The 13,004-nt window shown below is 42.5% G+C and overlaps 1 protein-coding gene across 1 annotated transcript in view; it reads right to left on the bottom strand.

Annotated features, from left to right (window-relative positions):
- LAMB4 (laminin subunit beta 4) overlaps positions 1-12,386 on the bottom strand; it is a 43,379-nt gene extending 30,993 nt beyond the window's left edge. The window contains exons 1-10 of the mRNA XM_071803425.1: positions 12,162-12,386; positions 10,958-11,020; positions 9,577-9,734; positions 5,814-5,949; positions 4,326-4,399; positions 3,493-3,681; positions 3,068-3,131; positions 2,332-2,546; positions 1,411-1,531; positions 550-738 (exon numbers count right to left, since the gene is read on the bottom strand). Of these exons, the coding sequence (XP_071659526.1) occupies positions 550-738; positions 1,411-1,531; positions 2,332-2,546; positions 3,068-3,131; positions 3,493-3,681; positions 4,326-4,399; positions 5,814-5,949; positions 9,577-9,734; positions 10,958-10,991 (1,180 nt within the window). The 5' untranslated portion in view covers positions 10,992-11,020; positions 12,162-12,386. The remainder of the gene's footprint in view (positions 1-549; positions 739-1,410; positions 1,532-2,331; positions 2,547-3,067; positions 3,132-3,492; positions 3,682-4,325; positions 4,400-5,813; positions 5,950-9,576; positions 9,735-10,957; positions 11,021-12,161) is intronic.
- Positions 12,387-13,004: the final 618 nt, after the last annotated feature.

Below are 13,004 nucleotides of genomic sequence, written 5' to 3'. Positions count from 1 at the left end.
CCATTTCTCACAGCAGAGATAATATCTACCACACTGCTTCCTGGGGTAATCTCCCCTTGGCTCTTTAAGGACTTGTCATGCCAACCAATTACTACAATTAAATTATACTCAGAGCATTTTTCCCATCTTCTCTTAATACCGAATTTAGCTCCTCTTTCAGAAGAAGGGCTTTCATGCCTGTAAGCTCATTTTTCTTATATATGGCAGGTATCTAGTAAAAGTTATTGGTCCTCCCATCATTTTGTACCTCTCCTGTAATCCCTGACTATCACAGAAGCAACAGCACTATTACTACTAATATTTATATTGATGCTGTTCAAGAATGATAGACCTGTAGGATTTCACAGCTCAGTTTAGCAATGAGTTTGAATAAGCAGCCCTGGTCCAAGGATGCTACTTGGTAAGGTAGTTTGGATGTTATAGGTTTGGTAACATATTTGCAACCCTACGAACATTTAAGCATGGGGGTGCCATAGGGCTCAGAGTAAAGAGAACCAGAACCACCCCATTTTGAGTCATTCTTGCAAAAGCTAAAGAAGCAAAGCCTACGGAGGCATGCATGAGGGTCCGAGATGACTTTGAGCGGATCCCGGTAAAAGAAATGTTGACACTGGTCACAGTGTTGCCCCGTGGTGTTGTCCTGGCAGTCCTCACAAACGCCACCGCTGACCCCACCACTGGTCTGGTACACGGCCATGTCAAAGTGGCATCTGCCAGAGTGGCCATTGCAGTTACAGCCTGAAAACAAAACAAACAGTGGGATATTTCACACCACGATTCCTGTTACCATGGTCTTGCCACCATCACTGTCCACTGTTATCAGGGGGTTACTTGTCACTCATATGACTTCAGTGCTCCAGCAAGACTGTATCTTCCCAGGTCTTGTGCTTTACAGCCGAAGGGAAACAATGGAGACTCAGGACAGAACTGGGGCCTACTACTGGGCCCTACAACTGGGAACATACCCGTGATGGTAAGTGTGCCTGACACGCAGTGGGGAACACTGCTCCACTGAAGAGAGATCTGGCTGAATATTTCTTACAGATCTTAATAATTTATTCTCATATATCCTACATTACTCATTATTGTGGAAATAAATATTTTAGCCTTGTCTAAAGTATTCTTTCACAATAAAGACCCTATGCAAACCAACAAATGATCTTTTCTTTTGCAACTTATAGCTGCTTTTTCCTCTATTTTTTTTTTCTCTTTATGAAAAATGAGAAAATGAAACAGCTCTCCTTCTTGTAGGGCAACACAGCACCGATGGATAGAGAAATCCATTCAGTTTTCTAGATAAGGCGTGGAAAAGTCTCCTTTCCAGAAACCTAGCCACTTGGTTACACATTGCACAGGGATTGTGCTACACCCACCCCCCAGCTTTTGAAAAGGAAAATATGTTTGAGTTACGTTTGCAAGCGTTATCTTGTGCCCCTTCAGCTGGCCTCCATGGAACATCATTGTAGAAATCTTTACATCTCTCACAGGACAAACCTTCAGTGTTATGGTGACAGATACACCTCCCATGGACCTGCAACGCGGTGAGAACAGAGAGGAGGTGAGGTGACATGAGGAGAGGAGATAATCTGCCAGAGGTCAGCCAGTAAGATCAGGAAAATTCAAAGCTCTTTGGCTCCCTCAGCTGACATAATTCTCAGTTATTTGAGTAAAAGGTCTGGAGAATACCTGCAAACTTTAACCAAATAGCTTTAAAGCCACTCAGCAACATTTAGAAAAAAATACTTGTAGAGATATCAAAAGAGACTTCAACTTTTAAAATTCTGTATCTCTCTCCCTACATGTCTCTATATTGAGACACGTATTTTCCAGAACAAAAAAATCTCATTCCCAGAAGGAAAGAAATCACAATCATGTTCCTGAAGTTTTTAATGATCTATTTTTCATGGTTTAGCTTTGTAATATCAGCTATTCTTTGTGCCAATGCCTCCTTTCCTGCCACAGAACCTCTGGGCCCAGCTGGAGTGTGGAATGCACCCAACCAGCAGCCATTCAAGTCTGTACACACCACAGGCTACTTACTGCATTACCTTTGCACCATTACAGCTCTGGTATTTTGCTGCTATTTTCAACATGTCTTGTCCCAGTTGCTTTTGAAACACTATCCTGGTGCCAACAAAGAGACAGCTTCTGAGCTATTCAGCCCAGACTTTTAAAGGAAGAAGCTGTATTGAAACATTTCACAACTTGGAGGTCCAAAGGTCAATTCAATGGTCATCAGAAAAATTCCTTCCTCTCCCGCCCTCCATCTCTTCCTTCCCCCAAAATACCAGGTGAGGACTGCCCTTTTTGGGGACAGCGTTAAAGACGCACCATCCCAGACTGATGGAAAACATCTCCCCGCAGATTCTGCACAGGAGCACACTGGCTGGCGTGGCCATTGCAAAAGCAGCTGCCCCGTACAACCATCTCATAGACAGCATAGTAGTACTTCTCGAGGGGATCACTGTGCCTTCTTCCAAGCAGAGCATCCCCAAGGGTATGGAGTTTTGTAAAATTGATCCTTAGGTTTGTCAACGTAATGAGCTCTGGAAGGAAAGAAGAGAAGTCAAGAACCCAAGTTGAACAGTATGAAATCTTCAACTTGGATCCGTCATCCAATAATTCCCTCACACTGAAGAAATACTGAAAATGATCTGGTATTGGCCGAGACCAGTAACCCATACAGTGCCAGGGCACAGTCCACTCCTGGCATACAGCTGTGTAAGTGTTAGCAGCCTCCTTCTTGACTTTCATAGTCAATGTCTTTGTGGGTTCAGGTACAGCTCTGGGACTGCTCCCAAAAGGCACTCTGGATTGGGCCACCCCATCTCAGAAGGAAAGATAGCTCAGTTGCATGCATGAGCTCTGCAGAGCTGTGCTGTTTGTCCTCAGGGCTAGAGAACAAGACTGGCCCATTTTATTTATTAATACAGATTGTCTCCCTATGATTTTTTTGTAACCAATTTTCAACATCTTTGACTTACACCAGCTGAGTTTTTCACCCTTTCAGCGCACAAAACAAGCAACACGAGCAAAGTGTCTTTGAAGAAACCTGTACTGTTCATACCTTGGATATGTGGCACATACGGATTTTCTATTTCAAAGCTGGGATCCAAAGCTTTTAAAACAACCTGCAAAACAAATTAATATAGTTCTATAAATCATTGAAACTATTCTTTCTGGATATAGATAAAGACAGTTATCTGAGACCCATTAGTTACCAATGCCACCTGACTGATCCCATAAAAGAAAAAGCACAAGGCTGTGGCCCTGCTTCAGCAAGTGCTCAAGTGTTTTATGAGTTCATATGGATGTGAAACTGAGGGTAAGGTGCAGTGCTTGTCTTTCCCTCTTACTTCAATAAAGCAAAGAGCACTTCAGGTCTCAGAACCTGTATAAGTGGATCTGATGGATACAGACAAGAGACTCTCAGCTCCAGAGAAATAGCCACTCATGATCTGAACCTATACAAACACAGACACTTGGCGATACCTCGCCTTCAGTGGAGGGCTCGATGTCTGAATATCTTGAATCACAAATGATGTCTCCCACACTTTTTGCTGGACCAGAACGGATGTTGGGAAAAGAAGCTGTGCAGTCCTGTGCAAAATATCTAAATGCTTTCCAGGTCTGACCAAAGTCGGCGGAGCGCTCAACCAGCATCGCTGCAGGTCGAAATGTCTGCAAGAAACAGTATTTCAAGAATTCCTTAACCAGGTGTTGATAAGACATCTCAGGGATTGTTCTGCTGAGATTCCCGTTTGGGGGATGCTGACAGCTGTCAATCAAAATTCTGTGTTTGGGAGCTTGCGGGCTCCATACAGGGCTACTGTGATGGCTACATGATCCTCTGACAAAAACAGACTCCTCATCTGAACCCTCTCAGCAAAAGCGAAGGGTAACCTTCCACATAAAGATTACTTTCTAAGGAAGGACATATACCATAACAATATAGGGATTTTGTAGAAAAAGAATCATCTGGATCATATAGCATATGTGTAAGAAGACTGAATTAAATGGGAAAGAGCAACCTCAGTTCAGAAATGTCCTAAATTTTCAGAGCTTAATTTTTCAATTTTTTTTTTTCAAGTTTAATTCTCACACTTAGAGAAAATAGGATCAGAAGGCCCATGAATAGGAAACTATTCAGTCTATCCTTCTCCCCTAAGGCAGGATCAGCTATAACTTAACCATACTTGACAGGTGTTTAACTTGTTCTTACAAACCCCTAAAGATGGAGCTTTCACTGCCTATCTAAGCAATTTATTCCTGTGGTTAAGTACTCAGTGTATAACATTACATAAAAGCTCTGGTAAAAGAGGTACCTTAAAAGTTAGGATAAGATGGCTGAACTGGAATAAAGTTTCTAGGTCCAATCTAATGCTGACGTGGTTAACACCTGAAAAGAGAATGAAAATGAAGAGCACAATGTGCACATTGGAGGGGTTGCTGAGACAGCTTTTCTGTGGGGAATTTAAAGATGTCTTTTCCAGCACGGCAGCAAGCTCTTTAGGGTATCCCCTATGTACAAACCTGGTGTGTGACTGCATCACTCTCCAAGGGCAATGTGATATGCTGCCTCTCTGGCACTGGCAATGCCCCTTGTCACTGAGACTGCAGGAGATGGGTAAAGGTCCTGTTCAGACCACTCGGATTGTAAGTGATGATGATGGTGAGGTTATGGGTTTACATCTTCCTGTATCCTGTCAGATTTTTCTTAAATCCATGCAAATAGTTTGCTTATTCCTAAGACAAACATGAAACCCATCAAAAACATCGGGTTTTCTTTATACTAAAAAGATCTGTTAAACCCTTCTATACTGCCAGACCTGAAATTTGTCATGAGCAGAGCTATCACACCAGGCATCTTCCAAAACTGCAACAAGTATGGAGAAAACTCCACAGTTCAAACATTCTCTGTAAAGAGCTGCAGGAGCTCAGCTGATATACCCATTGTTCACATCTGCATGCAGCATCCCAGGGCTCCTGCTGCCCAGGCTGTGCATGAGACCTCATCCCAGCAGAAAGATGGTGAGAGTAAGAAGAGACCCTCACAGGTAGCCACAGTTTCATTGACATTGGTGTACAAAACTGATGACAGTTTCTTGCTAAAGTCCATGAAAAAACAAGGTTTATTAATTTTAGTTGGATACCCCAAATAGGGGTAGGATATTATCTTAAGTTTTATATGACTTAATTTCCAACCAGTCAAATATTTTTTATGTATTCCCTATATGTCAACTAAAGTACAGTAGATGCTATTCCTCCTATCACATCTTCACAGAGAAGCTCTAAGGATATATAAATCAGTATCAGTGAAGAACTACTACAGAAAAGCTTGCAACAAAATTAACATGTGTCAATAAGGGTGTTAATAGCCAGGCTTTATTTAATTATTTCCTAAAGTACTCATGTTTTACAACGCAAGCACTATTTTTTTTTTAATGGATGAGTGTGTTTTACACACTCTGTCATACACATCTCTAGGCAAATGTACTTTTTGCCATAAACCACATTTCCCTGAAAAGAAGACATCTTGTGAAAAATATGCAGCCACCATGGATAACACAGCACTGTCACAGGTCCTCTGGTCAGCTTTTGGAGCTACTGTGCTTAAAATTTTTCTGCAGAAAAACAGAATTTTTCAAATCTTCTATTGTTACACACAAATAGGTTTAAATCATTCAGTGTTACTGAATCAAAGAATGATGCAGTTTTGGTTCATCTCTCACAAAACCAATGTGATGAATCACAATTACACAAATAAATCTCACCGTAACATTTTGCAGTAATATTTTCTGAAAGAAACTCACCGTTTTCTGACTGCCACCACTTTCTTTTCCTATCAGGCTCAAAAGTTGTGATGACATTTTCAACCATGTGACTGTTGTGCTGTGTATAGGGATTATATGGGTATCTGGAATCACAGAAAAAGCACTTCTGTTCATCCTAGAAAACAAAACAATCAGGATAAAAGATGAATTTATTCTCTTCCCTAAAGATCCAGATGTACATGTATTTATGCCATTCCAAGTTTAGAGGCTGTCATGTTGCTTTGGATGCCTGTGCTTTTAATATCTCACACTTTCATATAAAAGGGACAATACCAAGAAAATCATTAGAGTGACAAACCATGCTTAGAGCAAATGTTGGCCTCAGTTTGCCCCAGGTACTCTATAGACAATACACTTTTTTGGCTGTGGAAAAGGGATCCCAGCAAGACCAAAGAAATAAGTTTTTCAAGGTGTTGATTCTGGATTTAACTGCCAGAGGGTTTATTCTGCAAGAGTTTCTTGGGAGAAATGCATTTTTTTTTAAAGTTGAGCTTTTATTTGTGTCTGATAAAAAAGCTGTAGAAACTTTCAGCCAGAGGTGGCAGTGAGGAGGCAGAAGGGATACAAGGGAAGATCAATCCTTCAAGATTTGAAGAAGCCTTGAAGAGGAACATTCACTAAATCATTTATAGACTTTTTTCCTCTCTCTTTTGCACATTTTCAAGCAGCTTGGAGACCCAGCCAGGAGCAGCCGACAGGTGAAATGGAAGGCAAGGCTGGATCTAGGTATGATGTCAGGTGGTGGTCAGGGCTGACACTACCACCCCGACCACTGTCAGTGCCTTTTTGTAGGTGTACGAAAACCAGAAAAGTTTAAAAACAATGCAAAGGAGGAAAATTGGAATGTCAATAAGATGAAAGGGTCTTGTATGAAAATATGACAAACAGAAGATGAAGGTGGCAATGATTAGCCAATATCTCAATACTGAATGAGAGGCTTTTGTCTGCAAAAGGTCTTTGGAAGCAAGGGCAAGGAGCTCCTATTTAAGGTGATGAGATTGAGTGGGAGATGTAAGAAGAGGTGACAAGGTTAACATGCAGGGCTGGGAGATGACCCATGCTGAGCCATGCGGACGAGCCCAAGCAGGATGCGACTGCAGCCTGCAGAGCCTTGGGACAGCGAACGGCGGTGGCTGCACTAGGGGGGGCAGGGGTGGCTGTGCTACACAGAAGGTTTCCACAAGATTTGGGCAGAGCCTGAGTGTGAGGATGCAGGGATAAGCCAAAGCAGAAGATGACGCCCACGCTGTGTGCCTGGCTGGCAGGGAGAAGGGGGATGACACAGCACCCCAGAGGGAGCTGAAGGAGGAGGGACAGATTCAGTGCCCTCAGCTGGGAGCTGGCAGGAATGCTGCAGGAAACAAAAAGTGGAAGTCAGCAGCAGGGTCTGGGCTGGAAAAGACCCAGAAGGGGACAGGCAGAGAGGCACCCCACCAGGTATGCTCAGAATATACAAACAAGTATCAGGAATGGTTTGGAGATCTTTATATTATGAAATCACCTTGGAATTATTCACATTTAAATAAACAAAGTTATATAGATTTACAGGTATTGTATAATTTATATGCTTTAAACATTAAGAGAAACAGAGATTATATTCAGTCATTCTATACCATATTTGACAAATGTATGGATGTGCAATTTAGAAGACAAGACAGAAATACGAAAAATTCAAAAATACAAAAAATTCAGCTGATTTCACAAAGCTCTGGTAAGAAGAACTTTGGTTATCAAAGCATTTGTCATGACTGTGCATGCCCACTCTCTGGTTTATATAGATACATACAGTATGACACTCAGTCAACTTATGTATAAGGTTGCTCCATAAAAACCTTTTTGTGCCCCAAAGGACAAGAATGTGCATGTCCACGCAAGGAAGATCCCAGTGTGCAGCTTTACACTCTCCTCAATACTGAGTCCTCTTTTGTTTTAAAACATGCATAATTATAAAATCAATCATAGGGCTAAAAACGATTTGACTTACATTGAGAAACAATAAGACACATTAAAGACTGAAAATGATTTGCAGTGCTTCTTTTCAAACACAAAGCAGTCAAACTCTAATTATTTGCAATCTGAATTTTCAATAAGACATCCCAACTGAGTCCTGGCTCTTGGCAGCTTGCCACATTGACTAACAAACTTTCACAAGTAAGGTTTGCTCCAGTCATCATGCCTGACACAAGTCATCGGGAGGGGAGTTGGGGGAGGAAGCATTTGGCTTTGCAAAATTCAAAACTTCCTGGCCTGCCTTCAGCAAAGCATTCATGTGCTGGTGAGAATCAAGTTGAATGGGACTCTCTAATATACCTTAGGTGGCACGCATACTTAAGGGGAGCTGGTACAGCAGATCACACTTCCAGAGCCTAAGCCTCTGTCTCTCAAGCTCTGCAAAGCAGCAGAATTTGTAGCTCTCATCCTCTTCAGGAGACAGTCACCAGGGGTCAAGGTATGTTGAAGTAGCATTAAATCACAGGGATTATTGCAGAACAGCTGTTCCTTTTCATGAGCCTGTATTTACATAATTCAAAGGATAAGTACAGGCAAGTGAAAATATTAATTTTTTATTGCTCTTTGATCTCCTCTTAAAAAGATTTAAAAAAAGGCAGTCATGCAGTTGAGGGCCAGAAAGACGATATCTCTGGGATGGTTTTGTGCTCGTCTGCTAAGCAGTGCCCAGACCCTGAGCACAGCCAGCAAGTTAGTGCCCAGGATGCACTTGTTCAAACAACATGGGGAAAACCAGCAAAGGGTGTAAAGTGGCTCACAGGCTCTTTTGGAAGAGGAAAGAGGTAAGAGGTATTTACATTTTGCAGAAAACCATAGTTGCAATGAATAACTTGTGCAGTGCTTGGCGCCACCTCAGTGTGGCAGAACTTTGCATTGTAAATGTGTCAGAGCGTTTTGCCACAAGATCATAAATCATAATCACTTTCAAATGTTTATAAATTAATCTGTTTTTTATGAACTTCCTCTTCAGCCTACAGCTGGTATTTCGTGAAAATATTTCTATTTGCGACAATTTATTAGCTCAGTGAGGGAAAGTCCTCCAGGGCACACAAGAAGGGTATTCCCATTCCTGCCTGCCCTTGGCTCCTGCACACCTGCTGGTCCCCCATAGCCTCATCACTGTGGCCAGGGAGCGAGAGGGATCCCTCTGATCACCCATGTTTTGGATCTGCCCGCCTACAGGGCCGAGGACTGGACTGCATTAGGTTTTCCCTCTGTTGGAGATGGCTTTCTGCGTTTATCAATGTTGGTCTCATTTCAGATCAAAAACATGAGAGAACATGGTGTGAATCACTTAACAGGCTGCCTCAGGTCTCAACACTGTATGGGACATCTCCAGCAAAGGCCCATTGAGGCAGTGCCTACAACCTGCAGGACCACAGTCCTCCTGCTAAGTGCTCACACACATGGAAACTGTGGTCTTCACCTCTGAGGCATGAGTGGGAAAAGGACCTGCAGAGCAAAGATCCGTCAGAAATCCATGTGCTCATCTGCATCTCATGGATGTTTCTCCCCCTTGAGAAGCTATGCATCACTGTGGAGCTGGTTGCTGCCAGACTCTCCATATGAGCTGCAATAAGGCACAGCCTTCCACCAAACTTACACCACACTGTCTGGTGTTTTTTCAGAAAACTTCAGTAGAAATGTCCTAGTCTGGACAATTTCCTTTTACAGATGAGAATACTGTTAGTAGGCAGAATTCAGTTTATTAAAAAAGAAAGAGCAAACCAACCTCTAGGTAGCCTATAATGCAGTACTTCTGAGGGCCGTTCATTCCACAGGTTGACGAGGCTGTTAATTGCTTGCTGCGACCCAGGAGAAGGTCCCCAATGGCTGGGTGGCAGGACCCAGCATCACAGTCATCCTGTGCATGCCGGAGTCTTACCAGCGCTGAGTGCAAAGGAAGATCAGAGAGACTAAATTGTTTCGTATACTCAGCAGTATTCTCCAGAGAAAATCAGTTACATCCTAATGTCATAAAGTATCCTTTGCTTGTGCTCCTTTTGTCCTTAATAATATCTTTTAATGGAATATTTAAGAGCTTTGGTAATGAACACAGCTGCTGCAAAATTATTATTGAAAATATAGCTAACATATCACAATTCTATTCTAAAACTTAAATCTCAGCACATTATTGTGCAGCAAACCAATCTGCTATGAGCAATAATTTATTATGCTTCCTATCCTGGCACAACCATAGCCAGCCCTCCTGCAGCAGAATCACAGGCATTTCAGCTGACTATGTAAGCAGAGCCAGATTTGGTTTAGTTCTGATGATTTCTGATTATTTACAAGTGATAATGGGGAAACTGAGACTAGGATTGATGTCTGAGATCCCTCAGATTTTCTGATGATTTGCAATGGACCTCCTAGTCCAGTCTCAGAACCCTCCATTCAGACCCCATGGCATGGTCATTAATAATTAAACAGGATAATTCTGACTTCTCTAAGTAATTGCAGGATCTTTTGGTTTATTTTGCCTGAAACAACTTTAAATATTTTTCCTACTACGTTAAGACTTCCCTTACAGGGCCTGTCCTTTTAAACAAGTTCTGTCCTGAAACTCTGAACAGGAATGGGTACCTCGGAGGCTTTATCAGTTCAGATTTACTTGGCTTAACTCGTTATAAAAAGTGCAGTTAAAAAAAAAATACAATAAATACATTAACATCCCATAGAATACTAGAAGCAGTAATGCAATTACAGCAGTAAATATACAGTATTTTACAGCCACGCTTCAGTTTATGGCTCAGGCTATACTTCAGATGATGACTGAAGCTTGACTCTTTAGGTATACAGCCACACATATGTTTGGTTAGCCTGTCCTTTATTTATCCAGATCCATTATATTAACTGTCAGGAGATAACGATTGTCCCTTTCAGGACCTGATTCTGACTCAGTTACAACAATTACTCAATTAACTTTTCTTTGTATTTAAATATTTCACGTCACTCATAGCTCCTTGGCAGGAGAGTTAGTAATAAGGACACAATGTCATGTGTGTCTTGATAGCGTATACAAAAGAAGCACTCTAACAAAACCTTGGACAGATATGTAAATCACATGGTAATATTTCAAAATTGGCCTGAACGACTGTAACATCTGTACTTACTGAGGTGTAACAGGATGGCCAGCCCCAGCCTCATGCCGCCCTGTGAAACTCAAACCGGTGTCGCTGCAAGAGAAGAACCAGTGGGTCACCCAGTGCTTGTCCTCACCAAGGCAGCCCCGGCACATCGGCTTACCCAAAGCTAGACTTCAGTGAAGTGACAGAGCCATAACAAAACCATAACGCTTAAAAGGATACCCTGGCTTTGATTTTGTTTTATTAATAATTTCTCCTGACAATTTTCAGCACTGAAATCAGGATTAAAGGAGAGATACACCTCACAAGCGCTTTCAGAGAAGACTGTAAAAACATCTTCACACTTAGTTTAAAGTAAAAACAAAATTCTATCCAGACAAATATTGTAAGATTTGGATATAAGCTATTTAATCCTAACTAAATCCAGCAGGGCTGTTTGCAGAGGTCTAACTCCTTCTCTGGAGGCTCATGTTTCTTGCATTGACTTAAAACAAAGACCAAGGTCCTAATGAAGATGCCACTGAGAAATGCCTGAAGTCGGGTTCTACGAATTTTGGCAGAGTCAAGATTATAACCACATCTTCTATGTGCTGTGAGGAAAACATGTAATGTCAGTATCAGTGCAAAAGACTCACACAGGGAAACCTCTGTGTGAACCCAGGAAGGGTTCATTTTGGCATTTACTTCAAACCCTTCCTCTTCCTACTCACCTGGAGGAAAATAATATTTGCCAACACAAAACCTCTGTTGGAAAAACAGAAGGCAGCCATGGGTAAAAAAGACAACCCAGCATCCTGACACCAGCTAGAGCTCACAAACAGCAGCCTGCCCCCCATCTTTGTGCCTTCCACCTCTTTCTCCACCTGCAGGCACCAGCGGGGCCAGCACATCCTGACGCAGCTCCACTGCGAGGGCATCTCCACTAAGAGTGTGCAAAAAGTGCCGCTTCCCAGCTCTGTTCTTGTTCCTCACCTTCATCCAGCCATCACTGTGCTGAATGTGCTACAATGAGCCGCGGAACAAAGCAAAGTCACTCCAAGTATTTCAGACGTTATGGTAAGAGTAATCTTGGAAGTTATATGTCCCAGTCTCTACCTTAACACTATAACGTTCAACACCAGTGACGCTCTTTAAAGATGACTCACTTTAAAAGGGAAGCAAGGACTGGCAAAACCTCAACACGCTTTAGTTTCATGCTTAGCAGAAAAATTAAACACCGAAGAGGTCTTACCTGGGTTTCAGACAGCCAAGTGTTTCAGCTGGAAATGAGCAGAGCCGACTGAGGGAAGCAAGCAAAGGCATACCCGCACGCTTCAGCTGGAGAAGATAGCATGTCCCCCCAGGCACTGAGGTGTAGGTGAGAATGAGACCCAGCCTACAACCTGCCAAAGGCTTGATTTGTGAACGCTTCCTGCCAGGGCTTCTGGCATCAGCAAATCTGTGCAGTGAAAGAAAATTGTGACAGGTTAAATTAACAGCAGAAAAAGTTCATGCAACTGAAAAGAGAAGGCTGGGATTCTTAAAGTACTGGCAAACAACCGTTCAGTTGGTCCAGTTTGCAACCAAACATCGAAGTCTTTACAGCTATTTAACATCAGAAGTCTAGTGGCACTGGTTTATCTGAACATAGGGTAGAAAGGACAACTCCTCACAGTAGGTGTGCAAATGGTCTGGCAGGGCTTACTTAGGGTTTTGAGGTGACTGTAAACGTCTCCACCTGAAAGCTGTGATTGCACCCATGTGACATTTTGAGCCAGCTTCAAATCAACTCAAGCTCTGGATCACTGCTGTGAGCACCAGGTTTTTTTCAATTTCAAGCTAAAGACAACATGGCAACTGGAGTTTCAGCTTTGCACTTTAGCTCAAGCTCTGCCTGGAACCACTCCAAGCCACAGACCCGGGTCAGGGGCTGCGCGGGGCACCTCACGGTCACAGGGAACATGGTGATGGAGCAGCTCCACAATGGAGTTCACCAGCTCACACACATCACTGGCCACTGGTGTCTGATGTCTTTGTTGAAACCTGTGATGCTTTGATTCCAGTTTTCAGAATGACAGGCTGTCTTGGATGCACT

This window comes from Patagioenas fasciata, chromosome 1 (genome assembly GCF_037038585.1).
Source record: "Patagioenas fasciata isolate bPatFas1 chromosome 1, bPatFas1.hap1, whole genome shotgun sequence".
NCBI classification, from domain to species: Eukaryota; Metazoa; Chordata; class Aves; order Columbiformes; family Columbidae; genus Patagioenas; species Patagioenas fasciata.
Note: the sequence above shows the minus strand (reverse complement) of the source record. Positions and strands in the feature narration are given on the sequence as shown.